The 23,667-nt window shown below is 46.5% G+C and overlaps 4 protein-coding genes across 6 annotated transcripts; 3 read left to right on the forward strand and 1 right to left on the reverse strand.

Moving 5' to 3' along the window:
* Positions 1-3,679: 3,679 nt before the first annotated feature.
* Oseg2 (intraflagellar transport protein Oseg2) lies at positions 3,680-9,582 on the forward strand. The gene is given in 5 exon segments (XM_070995712.1): positions 3,680-3,835; positions 4,042-4,440; positions 4,442-4,732; positions 4,862-5,905; positions 5,969-9,582. Coding segments are annotated over 5 exon segments (5,322 nt in total). The 5' UTR covers positions 3,680-3,796; the 3' UTR covers positions 9,518-9,582.
* On the reverse strand, positions 9,545-11,521 carry LOC108012435 (regulation of nuclear pre-mRNA domain-containing protein 1B). Its single transcript, XM_017077801.4, has 4 exons — positions 11,242-11,521; positions 10,468-11,174; positions 10,151-10,294; positions 9,545-9,889 (listed from the first exon to the last, which is right to left on the reverse strand). Exons 1-4 carry the CDS (start codon positions 11,390-11,392, stop codon positions 9,737-9,739), a joined length of 1,155 nt encoding a protein of 384 aa, XP_016933290.2. The 5' UTR covers positions 11,393-11,521; the 3' UTR covers positions 9,545-9,736.
* Positions 11,522-12,198: 677 nt separating this feature from the next.
* ACXD (Adenylyl cyclase X D) lies at positions 12,199-19,079 on the forward strand. Of its 3 annotated transcripts, XM_017079531.4 has the most exons (12): positions 12,203-12,619; positions 12,882-13,109; positions 13,930-14,753; positions 14,810-15,091; positions 15,706-15,991; positions 16,060-16,235; positions 16,339-16,554; positions 16,613-16,937; positions 17,000-17,268; positions 17,329-17,423; positions 17,566-17,717; positions 18,265-19,079. In XM_017079531.4, the coding sequence occupies exons 2-12, from the start codon at positions 12,987-12,989 to the stop codon at positions 19,009-19,011; spliced, it is 3,495 nt and encodes a 1,164-aa protein (XP_016935020.2). In that variant the 5' UTR covers positions 12,203-12,619; positions 12,882-12,986; the 3' UTR covers positions 19,012-19,079. The 3 variants fall into 3 exon arrangements, with proteins under 3 accessions (XP_016935023.2, XP_016935020.2, XP_016935021.1); XM_017079532.4 differs by lacking the exons at positions 12,203-12,619; positions 12,882-13,109; positions 13,930-14,753; positions 14,810-15,091 and having other exon boundaries at positions 15,850-15,991; positions 16,054-16,235; XM_017079534.4 differs by lacking the exons at positions 16,339-16,554; positions 16,613-16,937; positions 17,000-17,268; ... (1 more) ...; positions 17,566-17,717; positions 18,265-19,079 and having other exon boundaries at positions 12,199-12,619; positions 16,054-16,194.
* Positions 19,080-19,506: 427 nt separating this feature from the next.
* Positions 19,507-23,635, forward strand: LOC108012599 (adenylyl cyclase X E). Its single transcript, XM_017078017.4, has 11 exons — positions 19,507-19,630; positions 19,682-19,822; positions 19,873-20,023; positions 20,074-20,548; positions 20,630-21,565; positions 21,623-21,869; positions 21,925-22,014; positions 22,230-22,498; positions 22,547-22,944; positions 23,007-23,213; positions 23,268-23,635. The coding sequence occupies exons 1-11, from the start codon at positions 19,550-19,552 to the stop codon at positions 23,615-23,617; spliced, it is 3,345 nt and encodes a 1,114-aa protein (XP_016933506.2). The 5' UTR covers positions 19,507-19,549; the 3' UTR covers positions 23,618-23,635.
* Positions 23,636-23,667: the final 32 nt, after the last annotated feature.

Here is a 23,667-nt window from a genome sequence, read left to right on the forward strand (position 1 = left end):
ATTGCTATCTGTTCTGGCCATGTGTGGGTGTTATTAAAGGACATTGCCATTTGGAACAGGTCATATTTCAGGAATATGATAATTTATTGTAAATATCACAAGATGGAGAGCAATTTAGCCTAGTTGTACATAGGTATTTGTGAAGCATGAAGCATTTAAATAAATGGTTTCTTACCTTCAAGTACTTTAGGTAAAGCCTTTGCATTTAAAATTCTGCAAAACATAGTAATTATTTACCTTAAAGTATTTTACATATACCAATGACAATTAAAATTCTTCAACATTTCTAAAATTAAATTCCTTAATCTAAAAATTTAATTTTAAACCATTTTAGTTCTAACCATTTAAATAGAATTATGCACTTACCTCAAAATGCTTTTAAAATTCTTCCAAATTACTGAAATTAAATTCTATAATTTAAGAATCCAACTGGCCAAAACTGTTGCCATTTCGCGGCACAAATTCATCATTAAACTCTCCCGACTTGCGCTTTTTCCAGCTTTCTTTGTTTCAGCAGTGGCTTTCTTTTGTTTTCAGTGAATGCACCCCATGGACTTTCTTTCATGCGCTTGACAAACTGCGTAAAAATCTCCGCTGACCGGAAACTAATTTGAAAATGTTATTCATTATGCATTGCACTTGCCCCTCTCGCCACTCGAAGTTGCACTCGGCTGACGCTGTTCTGCTGTTCTGGTGTTCTACTGTTATTTCGCGCACTTCCTGCCGCACTTTTCGAGTTTGTTGCAGTTGCACTTTCCTTTCTACGCACGGTCTGGGAAATCCCTGGGAGACTGGTCCATTGTGAGTGTGTGTGGGGTATACTGTATACCCAAAGTTGAGGAAAGTTTCCGTTTTCGCTTTCGCCTGGCGCTGCGAAAAAGTACGCGAGCCACTAATGCCCAGATTTGAGTTGCGGCTATGAGAGTTTTAACCAGATTGTTGCCTTAAAGCTGAATTAGCGCAGCTCTTGCGGCTGCCAAAGTTGGCTTAACCCATTTTGGTCAGGAGTGCTTACAGCCAAATTAAATTGGAACGAAATGTTGACGGGTTCTTTAAAGGTAGTTTAATCACAGCTATGAAAGGGAGCTGGAAAAAAACGTGTTTTTGTTATATTTAAAAAATAGTTCGCTTTAATTTTGTATATACACTATTTTTGGTGGTCAAGAGAGTGCAAATATAATATGAAAACTTTTAAGCAAAAACCTTAAAGTACTTCAAATTAATGTTAAAGCTGTTATACCTTTTTTTTGCTTAGAGTTTTACACATACAACGTTTACTTACAGGATTGTATTTAGTACATCTTCCTATATTTAATATTAGGTATACACTTTTAACGTCCAATATTTTGTTTAAATATTTTTTAACCTTAATAAACGTTTGCCTTTAAGGGGAAGCTATCTGTTTTTGCAATTTTCAATTTAAGACACGGATTTTAAACGGGTTAAAGCAAAGCCATGAGCTTCCTCTCGACTGGCATCCTCCTAATTGATAGCATCTTGAGCGCATCTTCGCCTGCTCGAGGAGATAAAAATTGTAAGACGACAAATTAAGCTGGGCCCGAAAGCGAAAGACGCCGCCGTCAAACGGATGTGGATGTGGCTAAGATGGCTGCGGTGGCTAAGATGGCTGAAATGGCTAAAAAATGCAGCGACAGCCAAAACGCCACAGGACCAAGGGACCAATATCAAAGGGAAAAGGGATGGCCGAGGAAACAGTGACAGATCAGGGGAGCAAAGCCAAGGGAAGCAGCCAAGTTTTAGAGACAAAAGTCTGGCGAATGCGAATGGTTTAAGGCAGGGCAAAAGGAAGCGAGATAAAAATGGCGTGCGTCGCATGGAACATGAACCAAAATGGCACCCACAAGAGCTTCCGGCAGACGTCCGCTTTAACAACTCTTTTACCCGCACTCACACCCACGCACATGTATGGCTCTATATGTATCATTACATATATATTCCTGTATAGGAACACATCTGAGAACGCCCTGCACATTAGCAACGTTTCCACGGGGGGATCTATTCCTTTTTGTGAGGGGCGGTGGCAGCGCTTTTGTCATAAACCCATTAAAAGTCAAGGACAAAATTCATGTTGCATGTTTACTCATGCACACTCACACACCCATCCTGCTTACCCACACACCCACACAAGCCCCCTCACACATAGATCACAGAGCGGAAAGAACAAGCAGTGGCAACAAAGTAGCTTTAATTAATGAAACTCATTAAAGGGATGCCAACCAGGCACTGGCACAAAGCAGAGTGGCTCAGGAAAAGGCCAAAGGCTCGGCCGAAAAAGGACCAAGGACCAAAGGACCAACCAGAGCCGAAAACCAGACTGAATTGCCCGCTTTGACCTGCCACAATGCGTTGGGCCATACATTAGCCACGTTGGCGCTGTGACTTGGCCTCCGCCATTGAATAAAATAATCAGCAGCCGCCTTATCCAGCTGCCTCCGTAAGTCCTTTTGACTTGGCCAAGGCAAACGATGTTGGCCAAAAACGAGAGACTCCCGAGCTGCCGAAAGGACGAGAGCAGAGCCGATTAAAACCAAAGAGAGGGTGTGAAAATGCAGAGAAAGTAAAGAGAGAAGTGACTTCGCAGAGCATCCTCCTGGGGAAATGGTGGTGAAAGTTTCGCTGGCACTCCGAAAATCGTGTTTATAAGGGGTTGAAAAGCAGTAAAGCCAAATGGAGCAAGCAGTTTACTTAGCAAGGATATGAAAGCAGGAGCACATGGAAGGATAATTAAGCAGTTTAAGCGAGAAGTAAAATACAAATATAACTGCTTGTAGGGACGTGTAAGCTAAGTCAATTATATTTGTAAGCTATAAAATAAATAAATATATTTTAAAGAACATTTTTTGAGATATATGTAAATTTTTAGTAGCCAAAGTCAGTTCTTACTCATCTCTATTAGATATTAGCTGTTGATAAAAATATACAATACAACTTTATCACTCAAGAGAGTTTGAGTAGAATTTGAGTAGAACAGTACAGTAGTTCAATCATATCATATGCTATTTTTCTGTCCATCTAAACTGTTTTAACTGCTTGCAGTGATAAGTATAAGAAGGATATTTTATATCATAAAATCGGGGGTGTATTTTCATCTTATACTGAATCATTTTTGCCATAAAACTATTGTATCATGTAAAAACCTAACAGAGGCAGGAAAATACACCGATAGAGGGCTCATTTAGAACAATGTTAGGAACCCTCCCCCAAACCCACTCCCAAGGTCATGCGCTCTCGCCACAGCACACCTGTATGAGTTGACCTCTCACCTGAGTCTGCCTCTCTCTTTTCGCAGGACATGCGCAGCGGCCAGGACTCTCTGCGCTCTCTTTCTCGCTGAAAGGACTAGGACAACTCACAGCGGACAGCGCTGTCTGCAGAGAAAGCAACAGCTTTGTGCTGTGGGTGGGACGCCCACCCACCCAGAGGAGCCACCCACCACCCCCCAACCAACCACGCGCAGTTCCACATCCTGGCCCATCCTGTGGCAGGCCCGGCACCTGCTGCATCTCAAAACAAAGGCCATTTATTTAGAATGGCAGCGCAAAGCGGAAGCGCCAAGAAAATAGACAACAAAACAACACAGCGACACCACAAAGGGGTGGAAGTGGGTGGCAGGGGGTGGCAGGGGTGGCAGTGGGTGGTTGCCGAGCTCCCGGTTGCCACAACAACTGACACGGACCACAACAACGGCAAAAGCTGCCCAGGAAAATTAACAAATTTATAATCGGAAAATTAATTCAAGAGCAATACTGTAAATCTTAAGGAAATCCTTGGAAAAATGCAGTTGAAATATCTTCGAACCTTGCTGGAGGGTCAGGTAAGCAATAAACTGTAAAAATAATTATGGAAATCTCAAGAATACTTAGTAAATTAACATAGCTCTGTTACTTTCTCAAGTCCTATTTCATCATTAAATCATAAAAATAACTTTATTTTATATAAAGACTCGTTCTTTATCGTAACAAAATTGTGTTTCTTGTACATTTTTTAAACGCGTTAAAAATTGTAATATATTTTTTCAAGGAGCAAATTCAAAGGATAGCGGGACTAGCCTGGTCTCCTAACCAGCAAAAACTTGCCATCGCCACTGCTGATCGTCATATACTACTTTATGATGATGCAGGAGAAAGACGCGATAAGTTCAGCACCAAGCCAGCTAATCCTTCAAATGGAAAGAACTCCTATGTGATTCGGGGACTAGCCTTCAGTCCGGATTCCACCAAATTGGCAGTGGGCCAGAGCGATAGCATAGTCTATGTATACAAGCTGGGGGAATCTTGGAACGACAAGAAGGTGATATGTAACAAGTTTCCTCAGGCTAGTGCTGTTACTGCCCTGATTTGGCTCACTTCGGGTTCCATTATTGCAGGTAAGTCTATTTTACCTAATAAAATATATTTATTTAACTAAATCTTTATCCCTATAAGGGCTTGAGGATGGCAAAGTCCGTGCTTTACATAGCAAGAGCAATAAATCCCAAAGTCTTTATGGCGGTGATAGTATTTGCATTTCCTTGGCTGCTAATACCAAGGGAACTGGCTTTTTGAGTGGCCATAATGATGGAACCATTATCCGCTACTTCATGACGGACGAGGCCACGGAACCACTGGGCAGAGTGGTGCAGCATTCGGTGCCACCTTTTGCCTTGGCCTGGCCACAGGGGGGATTTTGCGTGGGTGGCTGTGATCAGAGGATTGTGTTTTACGACAGCATGGTGAGAAAAAAGATTAATATTCCAACTAGCTATCAGTTATAAGCTAAAACATATAGTTTGGGCTCTACATTGATACTCATCACTATAGAGCTAGTTTTGTATATATCGAGTAAATCTCCTTCCTTTCAGGGTCGCCAGTTACGCACCTTCGATCATTCCAGGACTGAGGGCGAAAGGGAGTTCACTGTGGCCGCTTGTAGTCCCAATGGACAGGCGGTGGCCTTTGGAAGCTTCGACAGGATTCGCATCTTCGCCTGGAGTCCTAGACAGGGAGCTTGGAGCGAGAGTGCCAGCAAGGAGGTGGCCTGTCTGTACACCCTGAGCAGCCTCCTCTGGCGAAGGGATGGAGCCCGACTCGCTCTGGGATCCGTGAGTGGAGCAGTGCTTCTGTTCGAGTCCGTACTTCGACGCACCGTGTGGCAGGACAAGTTCGAGCTGATCTTCGTGGCGCCCAGTCAACTTCTAGTGAGCTCCCTCACAGAACCCTCGCAACAGCTCACCATTGAATCGCAGTTGGGTCTGGAGATCGATGATGTTAGGATTATGGGCAGGGATAACTATCTGGTGGCCCGCACCGAGGAATCCCTGATCCTTTGTGATTTGACAAGAAACTTGAGCAGCGAGGTTCCCTGGACAGCCTCCGGTCACCACGAGCGATTCTACTTTGAAAACCCCACCGTTTGCTTGGTTTTCAATGTGGGCGAACTGAGTTTAGTGGAATATGGTGAAAACTCTATCCTAGGATCTGTTCGAACGGAATTCGTGAATCCCCATGTGATCTCCGTGCGTCTAAATGAGCGAGGAAACGGCAGGGAAAACAAAAAGCTGGCCTTCCTGCTGGACGCCAAAACGATTTGCGTGGTGGATCTGGTTAGTAGGATGACCAGTGGTCAGATCAATCATGAGACCAAGATCGACTGGTTGGAACTAAGTGAGACTGCCCATAAGCTCCTCTTCCGGGATAAGAAACTGCGATTGATCTTGGTGGATAACTACACGGGCAAGAAGCAGACCCTGCTTAGCAATATATCCTTTGTCCAGTGGGTTCCCCAGAGCGATGTGGTGGTGGCCCAGAGCAACTCCAATTTGGCCATCTGGTACAACATCGATTTGCCCGAGCATGTGACCATGCAAAGTGTCCGCGGAGAAGCCATCGAGGTGCTCCGGGAAAATGTAAGTTGCTCCTTAGATTATCATAAACCTGTTCCCTTAATATATCCTGGATAATCTCTTTAGGGTCGCACAGTGGTTCGATCTCAGGATGGACCCAGTGAGCACAGTTACCAGTTGGATGAGGGCCTGGTGGAGTTTGGCACTGCGGTGAATGACAGCGATTTTGGCAGAGCCGTCCACTTCCTGGAATCCCTGGGCGACAAGCCCGCCGCCAAGGCCATGTGGCACAATCTGGCCCTGATCTCCCTAGAGGATGGAAACCTCCGAGTTGCCCAGCGATGCTATGCCGCCTTGGGTAATGTATCCAAGGCCTACTATCTGGCCGAGATGATCCAGCAAGCGGATGAATTCGAGGAGTCCTCTGGCTCTCCTGGCATCCTGTGTCCCGAAGTTCGTGCCAAGATGGCTCTTCTAGGATCAGATCTGCGCACTGCGGAGAGGATATATCTGGAGCAAGGAGATATTGAAGCGGCTCTGAAGATGTACCAACAGCTAGGCATGTGGGATGAGGCTGCTTCTCTGGCGGAGAGAAGAGGATACAATAGGATCTCCGAGCTGAAGCAGCAACACATGGATTACCTACTCAGTAGCGAACAGCAGGAGAAGGCTGGCCAGGTACTCGAGGAGCAGGGTGAACTTCAGCAGGCCATGTCCCTGTACCTCAAGGCCAACAAGCCGGCGAGGGCTGCTCGTTTGGCCCTGAAGACACCCCACATCCTGCAGGACGAGCAGGTGATGCTGCAGGTCACCGAGGGATTGGTGCGCTCCGAGCTCTACGAACTGGCCGGGGATATAGCCCATCGGCTATCCCGCCCCGAAGCAGCCTTGGCTCTCTACAGGAAGGGGGGAGCATATGCCAGAGCCTTGGAACTGGGACGTGTGGTGGCGCCACAGGAGGTTACTTCTTTAGAGGAAGAATGGGGCGACTGGCTGGTAAGTCGCAAGCAGCTGGATGCCTCTATTAACCACTACATAGAGGCGGGAGCCACCCAAAAAGCCCTGGAGGCAGCAGTGGGCGCCAAGCAATGGCGCAAGGCAGTCCAAATAGCCAAGGTTCTGGATGAACCCGAGCTCATCCAGCGGTATGCCGTGGATCTGGCCAAGCATCTGGCCTTTGCAGGAGATCTGGATGGAGCAGAGGACATGTTGGTGAGGGCGAGTCTGCACAAGGAGGCCATAGAACTCCTGAATCGACATGGCAAATGGGAGCGGGCCTATGTGATAGGTGAAAAGTATCTGAAGGCGGACGAACTCCGGGAGCTCTTTGTCCAACTCGCTGGAACTCTGGAGGATCAGGGAAAGTATAGAGATGCAGAAAAGGTTCTGGTTGCCGTGAACGAACCAGATCTGGCCATAGCTATGTATAAGCGAAGGGAGCTATATGACTCCATGATTCGTCTGGTGGAGCGTTATCACAAGGATCTGCTGGACAGCACTCACTTGCACCTGGCACGACAACTGGAATCCCGCGGGAAACTCAAGAATGCCGAGCTGCACTTCGTGGCCTCTGGGGATTGGAAATCCGCCGTGCACATGTACTGTTCCTCGGGTCGCTGGGAGGATGGCTACCGCGTGGCCAAGCAGAAGGGCACCGAGGGAGCCAGCCAGCAGGTGGCCTACATGTGGGCCAAGTCTATGCCCACGGAGAGTGCTGTCAGATTACTCAGCAAACTGGGTCTTTTGGACACCGCAGTGGGATTCGCCTGCGACTCCGGACAGTTTGAGTTTGCCATGGAGCTGTGTCGATTCGCTGGAAGACCCACAGATGAGGTTCATCTTAAGATAGCCATGTCTCTGGAGGATGAGGGCAAGTTCGAGGCGGCGGAGGCGGAATTCCTGAAGGCCAACAAGCCCAAGGAGGCCATATTGATGTACCAGCATGCGGGAGATTGGCAGGCGGCCTTAAACGTGGCCGAATCCCATCTACCCGATGCAGTGGGAGAGGTTCTCATTGGACAAGCTTCTGCTGCCCTGGAAACCCGCAACTACAAGGATTACGAAGCTCTTCTCTTAAGAGCCCATCGTGCGGATTTGATTGTGGAGCACTACAAACAGGAATCCCTCTACGAAGATGCTCTGCGTATCGCCGAGGAGCACTATCCGGCAGCTTTGAATGACCTAAGGCGTCTCCAGGCTCAACTGCAACGTGGCCAGGCTCAGGCGCAAGCTGGCGAGGACGCCGCCTCCATTTCCCGTGCTTATTTGCAGAAGGCAGCCGAGTTTGCCAAGAAGGAGCAGTTCCGCAAGGCAGCCGAGTGTCTAATGCAGATAGATTCCTCCAATGCCGAGGATGCAGCTACTTTGGAGAGAGCTCTCCTAAGAGCCGCTGAGATCTGCAATCAGTTTCTGGAGGGCACGGATGCCCAGGAGTTGGCTCAGTCTCTGGGACCGAGATTGCTAGCCATCAAGCAGATAGGACCCGCTGCCCAACTCTATTTGGCTGCTGATCTGCCCAAGCAGGCTGTGGATGTGTTTATCAAAACGGAGCAGTGGAGCAAGGCTCGTCGGCTGGCTAAGGAGATCGACGCGGACCTGCAGCTCCTGGCTTATGTGGAGCAGCAACAGAAGGCCAGCCTGAAGCACGAGGGCAACATCGAGCAGCTGGCGGATATCGACATAGTGTCCGCCCTGGATCTCCTCGCGGAACAGGGTCAATGGCAGCGTTGTCTAGAGAAGGCCAAGCAGTTGAATCCTTCCCTGCTGCAGAAGTACGTGGCCGTCTATGCAGCCCAGCTGATTCGGGAGGGCAATTGCACCACGGCCCTGGGACTCTACTTGAGCTATGGGGCTCCTCCAATCGAGGCTCATTTCAACATCTACACCAGGATCGCCTTGGATTGCTTGGCTTTGCGTGAGGAGCAAACGGAGGGAGGAACCCTGTGGCGTCAGTTGAGGGACTTTCTCTCCCGCTTGCTGCAATCCCTTAAGGGAAATCCAGAGCAGGCACAATCACAATTCACAGTCAGCATGGAGCAGTTCCTGTTGATAGCCCACTACTATGCCACCCGAGCAGCTTGTAAGGAGGTGCAGGCACTCCAGCCGGTGGCTTTGCGTTTATCTTTGGCCTTGCTCCGTCATACGGATATCCTGCCGGTGGACAAGGGTTTCTACGAAGCTGGGATGGATCTCCGCCAGGCAGGTCGGGAGTCCGAGGCCTTTGTGATGCTCAATCACTATCTGGACGTGTGCGAGGCCATTGAAGAGGGTTCCGGCCAGTTGGTGGACCATACCGATCTGCTTAGCACCGATTTTCCCAGCTCCGTTCCCTTGCCGGAGGATATTCACCTGAAGAACGATCCCAATCTGCACGAGGAGGTGCGCGAATGGGTTCTCGCCGTGAGCATGGATCAGCAGGTGGACCAGCAGCTGCCCACCGATGATCGTGGGCTGTACGAATCCAGTTTGGGGCCCAATGATCTGCCATGCATGCTGAGTGGTTTTCCCGTGAGGGGTCGTCAACCGGTGACCTTTCAGGGATCGAGCAACCAGGTGAATCGCGACGTCTGGAGCAAGTTCTCGGTGGCCTTGAAGATGTCCCCAGGCAGTGGAATTGCCGACATTATTTCCTTCACCGAAAAGTGGCAGGGAGCAGCCAACTACGTGATGCACTAACTTAGAAGATTGAGAAAGCCGAGAGTGTAAGTTGCTTGCAAATAGATGCTATAATTAAAACGTCATTAGGGGGTGTGTTTGGATTACAATCAGGGGATTTCTGGATTTGTGTTTGGGGAGGCCAATAAGGGGGACAATTGCAAATAAATGTATAAACTTTAGGCTTGACTTATTGTGACTCCTTACGGATCAGGATCTGAATCTGGATCTCGATTTAAATCAATGCAGGGCGTTGAAGAGATCGCCTGCGGAGGGCAGGGGTGCCAGTCCGCCGGTAACGTCCGGCAATTGGGTCAGGTCGGGCAGGTTGGAGAGGTGGTCGTGGATCTCCTTCTGCAGGCCCAACATCTTGGCCAGCTTCTTCTTGTGTTCCTGCAATGAGACACACGGAATTAGGCGACGATGTTTAAGCACAAGTAATAAAAGGGGGACTACATTAAATTTGATTCGGGTTTTTAATCAAATATATAAATAAACAAAAAGCTAGGCCAAAGGTTTGCAGAGGTTTCAATTTACAGTAGGTAAACTATTTTTAATCAGTTCTGTGATGGAAAACCACCCAATTTTTTACAAGGAAATTTATCTAGCAACCCCAAGAGGCATGCAGTGCTTAAAAAATGGCGCAGAACGTACATCGAGACGTAGCTCCGCCTGGGAGAGAAGTTCCTTCTGCTCCACTTGAAAATCTCGCAGCATGGTGGCCAGCTTGGCGCGCTCCTCCATCTCCGCCGCCAGTCGAGCGTTGTAATCGTTCAGCAGATCCACAGCTTCGTTGACCTGTAAAAAGGAAAGATATATGAATTCAAGTCTTAATTGGGCAACGTTCTGGCATAAAAGTTAAACAGATGTGACCAACGAAGTAGCTCTGGTTAGAGTTTTATCTGTTTAAGTACAATCAGGTACTTTTTTTTGACAACATCTGCATATGTACATTAGTGACTAGGACCCACCTGCACGGCCAAAGCCTTAGCCTTGTCTTTATCCTCCAGTTTGCTGATGCAGCTGATCTCGGATATTTCTTGCGGCAGCTTGGCGATTCTCTCACGCACCACAGCATCACTGGAAGCGGAGTTCTCGATGCTGGTCAGAGCCTTGATGAGTTCCTCGGGCTCCGGGGGCTCCCCCAAAGGCAAGTACGGTGGTGTGTGGCCGTTCTCCGGCTCCACAACTACTACCTCCTCGGCCGGAGGGGCATAATTGGAACTGCTGGTGCTGCTGGTCTGGGCATGTTGCCGTGGACGCTTGGACTTGGAGTGGCGATCCTCGTGCTTGCGCTTCTCCCGTCGCTCGGACTTCTCCGACTTGCTGCTGGCATGATCCTTATCCTTTTCCCGCTCCTTTTCCGGCTTTTCACTGCTGCCGTTGGACTTGCCATTGCTGCTAGAGGAGGCACCGCCAGCGGCGGCCGATTCCCGGTGCAATCGTGCCCGCCAATCGGCAATAACCTTGGGATCGTAGACGCCCCGCTCCAGCCAGATGTTCAGGATGCGCCCCAGGCTGCCCAGTAGCTTGTCCGAGCCGCACTTTTCGCCAATGTGGGCGAACACCTTGCCCAGCACGTGGTTGAACTCCTTGCCGTACTCGGGACCCTTCTTCTTGCTGTTCTGAATGACATCGTTGGCCAGGTACATGAAGGTCAGCTTCTTGGGCTCGGGAACTGTGGGGGTGGTATATAGCATGATATGTGATGGTATGGGATGCTGATCCTGCCCAGGACTACCCACCGTTCTCCAGCTCTCGCTGCCAGGTCTTCACAATCGCCGCACTGTGCTTGCGGTGGTGAATCAGCCACAAGGATAGCGTCTGGATGCTCTGCTGGCTGCTGTTCAGCTCCGCCAGTTTCTTGAGGAGCGCCGACTCCGTGAAGGCCGACATGGCTGCCCGTGATTTTCCACTGCTTTTACCGACTTTATCTTATATCTTGTCGAGTAATTGCAATTAATTTTCTTCGACCTGTGAGAAAATAAACAGCTTGGACTGGTGGTGTGACCTTTGCCGACCAGAATACCAAAGCGACTGATGAAGGGTTGGTATTTTCGAAACACTGACAACTGGTCACATCCTATTGGCGGGAAGTCAAATTTTCTTTAATATTTCTGTTGGCGCGAGAAAATATTTAATAGTTTTTATTTTAAAGAAGACCTTTCACTTCTAATGACAAGGTTTCATTATTTAGAAAATAAGGAATCTTTCTTTAAACTAGTGATTATGAGAAGTTTTGGTGTCTTTTTTCCAGTAAAAAGAAGACTCCCAAATTACAATTACAAATCACTTGGACACTGGAAAACTGTATTTTTGTTTGGAAAACAAAACAAATTTTCCAGGTCGTGCAAATAGTGTGACCGGTTGAAAAACCGAACAGAGTTCAAAAACCAGGGGTGGAAAGCCTAGTTACAAACGTTAAGCACCAGAGGGAGCCACTTCTTGGGCGCCCAAAATTCAAATTTGAATTCAAATGTAAGAAAAACCAGATGTTATAACAAAAAAATTACATATAATAAATCAAAATTACGGAAAAATGAATTATTCAATAGATTTCCCCAACAACTAACCACTCTACAGCTGTGTCATCAATCAAGCGCCACGAGCGCCAAACACTTTTCACACTGATAAGCCGCGAACGCTCCACTCCGCACTCGACTTTCAGCACTCGGCCATCAACAATGCGATTCGTCGATTCGACGACAGGTGTGTTTCCTCAGTTGGTCGCAGCAGTTGGTTGGCATCGGTCGTGCATATAGATATCGGCTCCCGCAGGCAATTAAGTCGCCTGAAATCGAAATCGGGGCGAACGCCTTATCGCGGCAAAAAAGAGTAATTTGTGATACCTGTCCGCCGTGTATTGGCTTGTTCGGAGCGCTACGCGCTTAAGTGGTGTTAATTTTTTATTAATTATTATCGTATTTATTACTCAACGAAAGTGAAGTGCGAAATCGGTCGCCTCAAGTGCCCGGCCATACGTGCAAAGCCCATAAATAAATTACACAGCCATATAGCCGTGATCCTTCACTCTTTTCCGCACTTCCATTCTGGCATCGAATTGCAGCTGATAATGCAAACGGACTCCGCCTGATTATATTTCGATTTGGAGTGCGAGTGCGGGTGAGTGTGATTTACAGACCATTAGCTATTAGCTATTACCACTCACTATCAAGGGAACATCAGACAAATTGCTAAATTAGCTGCTGTTTTTGCAGCCCAGGGAAGCACGAAATCTGAAATCCACAGAGGGTTTCCGTACTCCTCCCTCTTTTTTTTTGGTTGTCGATAAGCGACTGATTCAATGCTTATTGGGGCTCAATTTGTTGCTGGAACTGTATGGCTGATAAATAGCGTTGTGGCTAATTGTTTGATCCGATAATAGGTGATACCTCTGATTCCCCTGATTGCGGATAGCTGCCCCCGAAAATGATCCCGCTGCAGTTACTGTGATCCAAGCCAGTCCTATCCCATCCGATCTGGAGCCACCATGGACTCGTACTTCGACTCGGCCATCGAGTACAACCGCACCAATCCCATCAGGTTGGCCAGGACCAGCGAACAGTCCCAAACGGTGCAGAACGAGAAAAACTGGGAATGGTCGTATCTAGTGGTAAGTGGTTCATATTTCTGAATGGATCTATATCTATCTATAGCTATGACAACAAAAACATCTAGCAGGGGTGGAAAGTTTTATTCGGGCCATGCTTTATCTTTATATGCAGCACCAATCTTTATAAGCCAACACTCAAATCTCAACTAACCAAATTGCAACCGAATGCAAGGTTCCAAAACATTACAGACCATATATTGCTGTAATAGGGAATGATGTTTCGTTATCACCTTTATTTTTACATCTCTTATAAGCACCAATAATAATAAATTAGCTTATTACCTCCCGATGAAATCAAACGAATATCCACTCTACTTTACCTTTTTTATATATACCCAAAAACTTAAACGCTTTTTTTGTACTTATGGATTTTTTCGAGCGATAAGAAAATCCCAAAGGCCCATTCGTTCATATTCCTATTAAGGTTAATGATGACAACTATATTAGTAAAGTACCAGCACTTCTAGGTGCGACGTTAACAATAAACCTAATCTAAGTATGAGAGAAGGGCACTAAATATATACAAATATCTAAAACGTACAAACTCAGAAAAAAACGTTCTTACAACCGTTTTTTCGACCAAAGAGAGCCAAGATTGATTTAATCTCAAAGTCATGATAAAGTTTTTTCAAGGTGGATACTAATTTCAGATTTATTTTAAAATCGATTCAATTCAATGTTCAATGTTCAATGTTCAATGTTCCCAATTCTTCTGAAGAATTCTCATAGGGGAACTTCCCCCTAGCTTAAAGTTGGATCTTTTAATATAAATCTTCCCTCCTGTTCTACTGATCCTACTCTAACCACCCCAATCCCCTAGAGAAAATGTCGCAACCTGGAGCTGGAGGACTCGTACGACATGTACATGCGGCGCCTGCGTGTAGGATACCTATCCCTGTTCATCTTCATTCATGTGGCGGTGACGGTGATCCACACACTCCTCCTGCTTACCACGCCGGAGATCAGATACGTGTACGTGGACATGGTGGCCTACATTTGCTCCGGCTTGGTCATCTGGATGGTGCTTTCCGTCAACTTCCGCAGTGATCTGGTGAGCAAGCACAGCTGGGTGGTCTATGCCACCTCCTGGCTGGCGGTCTGCGTGATGGTCCTGATGGACATCGGGCTGAATGTGTACCATGCCACCAGCCATAATGACATCCTGAATCCGATCTACGATGCGTACACCCTCTATGCCATATACATGTTCATGCCGGTTCCCTATCTTCTGCAACCCTTTGTCCTGGGATCGGCAGTTACTCTGTGCTATATCATAAACTACAGCTTCGTGATCACCGCCAAGGATGACAACCAGATGCACAGCATCCTGAATGAGGCCATCTACCTGAGTTGCGTCAATCTCCTGGGGATTTTCTTTCGCCTGATGCGGGATATAGCGCTACGGACGACCTTCCTGGATCGCCGGCAATATGTGGAGGAGAATCTCCTGTTGCGCTACGCCAGAGATCAGGAGCGGAGTCTCTTGCTGAGCATCCTGCCCGCCCAGATTGCGGATAGATTGCAGGAGGATGTGAAGAACCGCATCGAGAGATCTAAGCAGCAGCACCAGCAACGATCCCAAGTGGATATGCGAAGGAGTGCGGATAGTCAGACTCTGAAGAGGTGGAGGCAACCAGATCATGGGTGAGGGTTATAAAATATCACAAGGTATTTCAAATCACTATACTGTGTACTTGCAGCACCCTCTTTATAGAGCCCCATGAGGACGTCACTGTTCTCTATGCAGATGTGGTCAACTACACCCACCTGACCACCACTTTGGACGTCAAAAAGTTAGTGGAGGCTCTGCATGATCTCTTCGTGCGTTTCGACAGCGCCAGCGAGGATTACAACGTGCTGAGGATCAAGTTCCTGGGCGATTGCTACTACTGCGTGGCAGGATTGGCCAATCCCAATGTGGATCACGCCAAGTGCTGTGTGGACCTGGGTTTAAGGATGATCAAGGACATTCGCGATGTCAGGTGGGTACAGTTTACTCCAGGCCTAATCAATTATAAAAGCCATTAGCCAGTTTGTGTTAGGCATTACTGATTAATCGGTTTTTTATTTGACCGGATGAACGCTGTGATTATTGATAGCGATTAGAGGGTAGATTATTAAAATCTAGCATAGTTAAATTAAAGGAATGTTAGCTCTATATATTAGAGAGTATGAAATGCAACTATCAAATTTAAAGTAGCTTTTTCATTGTTTTCAGGTCGTAATTATTCCAAGTACTTAACCAAATTTGATAAGACATAGAAATTCAAATGAATTCTTTTATAGCTGTGCCTAAGGTAAACCTATAAAGTGAACCTATAAATGTCCAATCAAATTTGAGTTTGCCGAAGAGCTTGTTTAAAATTTTTTGGGAAATTCTATATAGTAGATCGATATAAACGAAAATTCTTGTGAAAAACAAATCGTACATTGTAGGTACATAAATTCTTAGCAATTCCAGGGAACCTATTTAGTTAGATAGTTCAATAGGTATACTATGTTAAAGTAAAATGTTTATTCACAAAATACTTCAAAATTGTAGGATTCTATAAAATGGTTTGATACCAATAGATTATTAAACTATTTACAATTCCAGGGAGAAGCGACATCTGAACATCGATATGAGGATTGGTGTCCACTCAGGGGATGTCCTGTCCGGTGTAATTGGCGCCGCCAAGTGGCAGTTTGACATCTGGTCAAAGGACGTGGATATCGCCAATAGACTGGAGGCAACAGGAGCCACCGGAAGGGTGCATGTGAGCCAGAAGACCCTCTCCCTGCTGGATGGCGAGTACTTCTACGAGGACGGCACCGAAAAGGCTCGAGAGGATCCAGTGCTCCAGAAGCACGGCATTCGCACCTTCCTGATCAAGTCACTGCGCGTGAGTATTCCCCGGAGAACGATCCCGAGATCCTCGCCAGCACCATTACATCGAACCGAAAGTTGTAGGCCCCCATGCACGACCCGCGTCGCAGGATGAGGGAGCGGCAGGCCAAGAAGCTCAGCGAGGCCAGCAAGGCCAACTTCATGCACAACTCGACGCTCCACCAGTACAACCAGGTGCGCAACCAGGCCAAGCTGGAGATGTGCCGGGAGCTGGACAAGATGCCCATCGGCAGGATACAGTGAGTGGTCTTTTTGGCTTTGCTTTCAAAGCAGTTGTACACTGTGTAACATTCTGATAACCACTGCCATAAGAAGCAAGACTAATAGATATCCCCTTTCCAGACTCACCAAAGTATTCCGGCGAAGCACTCGCCTCACCCAGGATGAAATCGAGGAGGAGACCTTCCGGCGCAACATCAGCTCCTGCTGCCTGTTCTTCCGCATCCGCAACTGGGAGTTCCAGTACATGAAGGAGCCGGATGTGATGCTCAAGTACAGCATCGCCCTGTCCTGGGCCATCTACATGGGTCTGCTGACCATCCAGCTGCTTAGCAAGGAGTAAGTGAATCAAAATTCTAAAAGAAAGATCATCTTATGAATTGAAATCCCTCCTCAGTGCCCGCTATCACTACTGGTACATAGATGGCACCACTATCATCCTGCTCACCATGCTTCTGATCGTATCCTGGTACAAGAAACTCTGGATAATGTACATGTCCGATGCGGATGTGTCTTCTCCGAATGGCAGGCTAAGTGGATTCTTCTTCCGGCTTTCAGATAAAATGCAGCGGAATGTGGTCATCCGGATAGTGATGTACTTCCTAATCATTTTCTCCTACTGTGCGGTGGCCATCATGCAAGTGGTGGGCTGCAGCCGCGATGAGGATTACGCGGATCTGGAGCCCAGTTACGACGAGCGGGTGCAGTGCTTTCATCCTTGGGTGGGGAAAGCCCCATAAGTTAATAACTAATACCTCCATTACATTGTCTAATTTCTCTGCAGATCCTGACCAACTGCATGACCTTGGTGATTGGCATGTCGTTTCTGTTCACCCGGATTCCCTTTATCATCAAGTCCTGTTTTTCCGCGCTGATAATGATTGGATATGCAGTGCTGGTGGTGTCCGAATTCAACTTTATCTACGCCAACAGTCCCTCTACTAATGTGAACTTTAATGCAAGGTACTCGCATATTCTCTTGATGATCATCACCTTTGGAATTTTCCATCTGATGGAGCGGCAAACGGAGTTCATTGCCAAAGTGGACTACAAGTAAGTGTAGTAAGTCTATGGTTTGTGAGAAGAAGTATTCATATAATTCTGATTTAACAGCTGGAAAAGACAACTACTTAAAAAGCAGGAGGATGCCTTGATCACCAATGACACCATTAAAGTGCTACTTACCAATATTTTGCCCACGCATGTCGGTAGGTTTTCCTCCAAATCAGTGGTTACCAGTTGAAGCGGCCCATGGGATAGAAATTTTCTACGCTTCCACTACTGGTGACCACTGCTTAAAATACTAAACATTGTGTTCCATACTAATCTAACCCTAAACAACCCCTTCAGCCGACTTTTATCTGTCCAACCAACTCCAAAATGAGCTCTATTACGAGGAGTACGACAATGTGGCGGTAATGTTTGCCTCCATTAAAAACTTCGACACCGACAAGATAGGTTTGCGAGTGCTGAACGAGATAATCTGTGACTTTGACGATGTGGTGAGTAGTCTGGCAAAAGTTTCAGTGAACCCCCTACAGATATTAAATGCCTAAATTTAGTCACTGAGTTACTACAGCATGGCAATCTTATCAAAACGTAGTATAAAGAAGTTCTCTATATCCAAAGTATGACTTGTATTAGATAATGGTAACTTTTTATCTGCAGTATTTCGAGATAAATGGTACCTATTTTCAATCGAAGGAAAAGAATAGTACTTATATATAATAGTTATAGATAATACTGTCATTAAAAAAAGTATTTTTAGCTTAAATAAAGTATTTTGACATAAGAGTCATGTTTGAATGCCAAGTACAAAGCGGTCTGTGCTTAAAAACCATGGTAAATAATCTTCTTAGTATTGAGTATCACACCTCGTTAAACTCGTAATAAAAATTTACATTTATTTATTTAACCACGTTAAAAAGATGGATACTAATTTACCAATCAAATACTGTTTCCAAAATCACTTAGAAATAAAATTATATCTAGAATAGAGCTTTGGGTTTCCCTGAAGAATATACTAATATTATTATTTTTCTACTTCAGTTAAACAAGTACTCGCAGAGCCTGCGCGTGGAGAAGATCAAGGTGGCCAACTGGACGTACATGGCGGCCTGTGGCCTAGATGTTTCTCGCTCCGAGCAGGTGAATGCCCCCCAGATGAAGTTCCGCAATGTGTCGCTGATGCCAAATGGAAGAAGGAGTCGTTATGATGGAGCCCGCACCTCCAATACGGATGGAGTTCAGCGGGTGCCCTATGGGAATGGTAGCAACATAGCCCTGGATCTCGACCTCGAGCGGGGTCAGTACGAGGGCAATGTGATTACGAGTAATGGACCACGGATCAGCACCACCCAAAACGGGAGCAGCAGCAACGAGGTGGTGCGGGTGATGGCCGAGTTTGCCCTGGATCTGATGAGGACCATGAGACGTTTTAATACGGAGAATATGCAGACGGAGTACGAGGGCAGCACGGATTACGGGATGCTGAGGATCGGGATTTCGCATGGCAGGGCGATGGCCGGAGTGGTGGGGAACTCAAAGCCCCACTACGACATTTGGGGCAATCCTGTGAACATGGCCTCCCGCATGGACTCCACCGGAGTTCCGGGACAGATCCAGGTCACCGAGAACACGGCCCTTAAGCTGCGCGAGTTCAACATCCAGTGCAACTACAGGGGCATGACCTACGTCAAGGGGCGTGGCAACATACCCACCTACATTATCGGCACCGACAGCGAATACCAGTTCCTGCCGCACCGCCCATCGCCCGCGGCAAACAAAGAAGACTAGCTGAATTTACCAGAGATTAGTTGTAAGGCAAACCAGTGTATATAATTACCATAGGCTTAAGATACCCACTTTTCCGTATTTTGTAGTTTGTTTCTGTGCCAAATAATAATAATTTAAATCCTTTTTGCACAATTAAAATCATTAAAGTTACTATTATATGTAGTTTAAAAAAGTATTTGGTTGCTTAATTTTTTGCTTTGATTTAAACCACATTTTGAAACACCGTTAAAGAGCGGGAAAAGAAAAGTAAAATGTAGTGTGACCAGATTTGTATATTCATCCTAAGAGATGCATCCCTTTTGCTTACAAAATCTAAAATGTTCAGCCCAAAAGTATGCTACATTTGGGTATAGCTCTTTGTTAAACTTTAACGGGATCAAATTATTTTCAAATTTGAACCAAATTTTTTTTTAAATTTATACAAAAGAAGAATAATGTGTTTAGGTAGTGTATTTTTTTAACGAACTCTTTCAAACAGTTCAGAAGGTTGTTTTTACTTTTATGTCTGAAACTAAACTTTGCTATAAACACTTCTGAAATGGATCCAGGCTACACCGAAAATGAGGTTGACTATCGTTCCCTGGGCAACATGCCGGGCTTGGAGTGGAAACTCCTGCGGGTATATTAACCATGTTATTATCTATTCTATTATTTCTTAATAGAATTTCAGTACAAGTGTCGCGAATTACGACTGGAAGGCATTTACAATCGTCACAGCCTTTTGATTTCAGTGGCCTTTGCGAGCCAGATTTTAATTGTCGTTGAATTACTGATGCTTATTCACGTGATTCTGCTGTTCAGCGTGGTCAAGGTGGGTTGTACTCCCCTGAAAAAGTGATTTTCCTAAGAAATTCCTTGCAGGACATCGACTTGATCACTGTTCTGCCCTATTTCGCGGTGATGTTGCTTACCCCTCCCATTTTGATGGCCAGCAGCGAGCCCAATGCCGAGCACCACGATCGTACAGCAATTTTGACTAGCTGCCTGATGGCTCTTCTCCTGACATTAATGGGTTTGTGATCATATATATATCCCGTGTATACTTAACACCTTTTCCACCAGATTTGATATTGCCCATTTGTTACTTTACCTCTCATTCGCTGGTACCAAGTTACGATCATGTGGTTATTGTTATGGTTTATCTAATGTTTCCCATTGCCTTTGTGGAAAACGGAAGAGTTTACCTTTTGGGCCTGGCCGTTTCGCTGGTGTACTTTGCCTACACGGTGTGGATGGAGATGAAGATAAATGGAGAAGATTACAAAATTTGGGAGCTGACCATTTATGCGACGTACATCTTCTTCCTCAACCTGATCTGCATGTTTTTCTCGGGATTTCGAGAGTACTACATGAGGCGTGGGGTACTCAGTCGCTATCAGTTGGTCTACCAGAACATGATATATCAGATGTCCATGAAAAAGGAAAAGGCCTTGCTGGACTCCATTATGCCTCTTATGCTGGCACGCGTCTTGCAAGATGCCATTACCAGTCACATCGAGGACGATCCAAATGGTCTAGTCCCCTTCTCAAGAACTCGGTGAGTACTGTGCGTGTGGCGGCAGACAGTGGACAGATCGATGTGAAAAGGGGATAATAGACAGTAGATTATGTCATATAGCCATCTGTTCGTCGAACCCCATTCGGAAGTGTCTATTCTAGAAGCGGATATGGTCAACTTTACGCTCCTGACCACCACATTGGAAGTACCCGAACTGGTGTCCATCCTGCACGAATTGTTCGTCAGTTTTGACCTGGCTGCCAATCGGAATAGGGCGACACGCATCAAGTTCCTGGGGGATTCCTACACCTGCGTCACTGGGATTCCGGACTACTTCCCCACCCACGCCAATGCCTGCGTGAACCAGGCTCTGGACATGATTGATATAAGCCGGGAGGTGAGTCAGCGCCGCAGTCGGAAGATTGAACTCAGGATCGGGGTGCACTCCGGGGAAATATTGGCGGGTATTATTGGACACACCAAGTGGCAGTTTGACATCTGGTCGAAGGACGTGAACATCGCCACTCGCCTGGAGACGTGTGGACTACCGGGAATGGTGCACATTTCCAGCAGGACCCTGAGTTTGATGGACAATCACTATGTTTACGAGGAGGGTACCGACACGGCCAAAGTTGATCCTCTCCTGCAAAAGGCCAACCTGAGTACCTACCTGATCAAAGGTCGTCTGCCTGATTACGAAGAGCCCGATGATTTTGAGGATGAAAATTTCTCGTTGAGCGATGACTACCGTTTCAATTTCCGGGAGGATTACGAGGACATACAGATTAGGGCCCAGCGGGAGATGATCCTCGAGGTGGAGCACATGCCAGTGAATCGAGTCCAGTCGTGCAGGTTTAGACCTAAAGATGAAAAAGCTAAACAGAACATCAACGAGGAGTACCGGTTCAATCTCGAGTCGTTCTACCCCTTCACCACCTTTCGAAACTGGAGAACGGAATGGTCCTTTAACAAACGACCGGATCTCTTGATGAAGTACAGCCTGATAATGGTAGTCCTTGCTGGATTTATGATCATATCCATGGACCTAATCGAACAGTGAGTCTGCATAACTGACAGGATCTTGAGGTTTAACGTTCTTGGCTTGGTCCTTAGGATTGATGACTACGACTACACCGTACTGTTTTGTTTGTTTCTTGTTATACTGTTGGCCCTTATCGTGGCAGTCTATAAGAAGCTCTGGCTAAGAGGCCGTCGACTCACGCCCTTGACACGGCCCTCCTTTTTCCTGAGTCGCTGGCTGTTCAAGCTCTCCGATCTCATCGAGCAGTCCATATTCGTCCGAGTTCCACTGGCCATCGCTGTGCTGTCCATTCTATATTCCATGTCCTCGGAGGCAGTGGTAGGTAGCTCTTGTATTCCCTAACGTTCTTAAGTCACTGATTTCTCCACATTAGTTTTCTTGTGATATAGCCAGACTCGAGCTGGAGATTATAGACTCGGAGCTGCACAACTTTACGCCCAAGCTGTTTTGCTTCCTACCCTGGGTAGGTATCTTCCGAAAAGCGAAGCCATTTTTTCATCACACACATACATTAGGCTCGTTGGTGCTGAAAAAACAGCGAATTTTTCAGAAGATGATGGCCATGCTTAGGTGTATTCGTATAACTCGTATTTCTAAACTCCTTTCAATTTATATACAAAATCGCGAATTCTTTAGAAGATGCTGTTTTTCAGAATACAGTTTGTCTAATCTCCTTAGGTAGTGACTTATGCAGTGATCATTGTTCTCAGTCTGTTGCTTGTCATCGTTGGAGTACCGCTGATCATCAAGATGGTTGTTGGCCTCGTCATTCTCGTCTGCCACGTGTTTACTGTCAACGCCTACTATGGATTCGCATTCGAGAGGTCGGAGACCACCAACGTGGGCGTGGGATCGAGCTTAGCTCACACCTGGTACCTGGTGACATTCTACATCGTGGTGTTGGTCCGCGAAGGTTACATCAACTACATCCAGAAGGCGTCCTACTTGTAAGTAGGTGAATACTAATTCCAATTTGAGGTAACCCACCCTTTTAGCATGGGCATGTGTTTCGAGAAGAAGCACGAGGAGACCAAAGTAATAACACGGTCCATTAAGATCATCATGGCCAACATCCTGCCTTCCCATGTGGCCGAGGTATTTAAGACTCGTCGGAGAAGCGATCAGCTGTATTACGAGAACTTCCCCGAGGTGGCAGTGATGTTCGCTACCATCGAGAATCACCAGGCGGATAAATACGGTCTGAGGGCTCTCCATGAGATTATTTGCTACTTCGACGACCTTCTGATGAATTACCAGGGCAGATACAAAATTGAGAAGATCAAGGTCATGGGTTGGACCTACTTTGCTGCCTGTGGCCTTGACCACTCCGATGACTTTTCGATCAGTGTCCCAGTCTCAACAAATCTGGATATGGAAAATGCACAGAAATCCGGTAAGTGTAATGTCTTTATCTTTTAGACGTTTTATTTTAGACTCTCTTGGTCTCATTCCTAGCTTCCGTTCGTTTTGCCCCTATGGATGAGGATGATGATGAGATTGACAGCCCCTGGAACCCCTCCATGGCATCAGTAAACCAGGTCGGTAAAACAGTCCTGGTCATGACTGAATTCGCTTTAAATATGCTAAGGGTAATGCAGGAGATTCGGTCCAAGGGTGTGCTCTTTGAGAAGGACTCCATATTGACTGGCAGCCTGAAGATAGGTATAAGTTCCCCCCGTGCTTGAAATAGATTTTTATATAACTCCTGGATTTCAGGTATTGCTCATGGTCCCGTGATGGCTGGCGTTGTGGGACTTTCGAAACCGCACTATGACATCTGGGGTCACACCGTCAACATGGCCTCTCGAATGAGCTCCACGGGTGTGCTGGATGGCATCCACGTAACCCAGAGCACCTCCAACATCCTGCGAGACCTGAACATCCGGTGCAATTATCGGGGACAGACGTTTGTGAAGGGCGTGGGAGAAGTGCCCACTTACCTGGTGGCCCTGGGCCAGAACCTACAGTTCCAGCCCCACCACAAAAGCGACGATTCAAAAAGCAAATCTAGCCTAATATCCGTTGAGTGGATGGACGAAAAAGAGGCTAGAAAATATGATTATTAAAACTTAATTTGAAATAATAGTGGTATAATTTGAACTTTATATTTTCTTGA

This window comes from Drosophila suzukii, chromosome 3 (genome assembly GCF_043229965.1).
Source record: "Drosophila suzukii chromosome 3, CBGP_Dsuzu_IsoJpt1.0, whole genome shotgun sequence".
Classification (NCBI taxonomy): domain Eukaryota; kingdom Metazoa; phylum Arthropoda; class Insecta; order Diptera; family Drosophilidae; genus Drosophila; species Drosophila suzukii.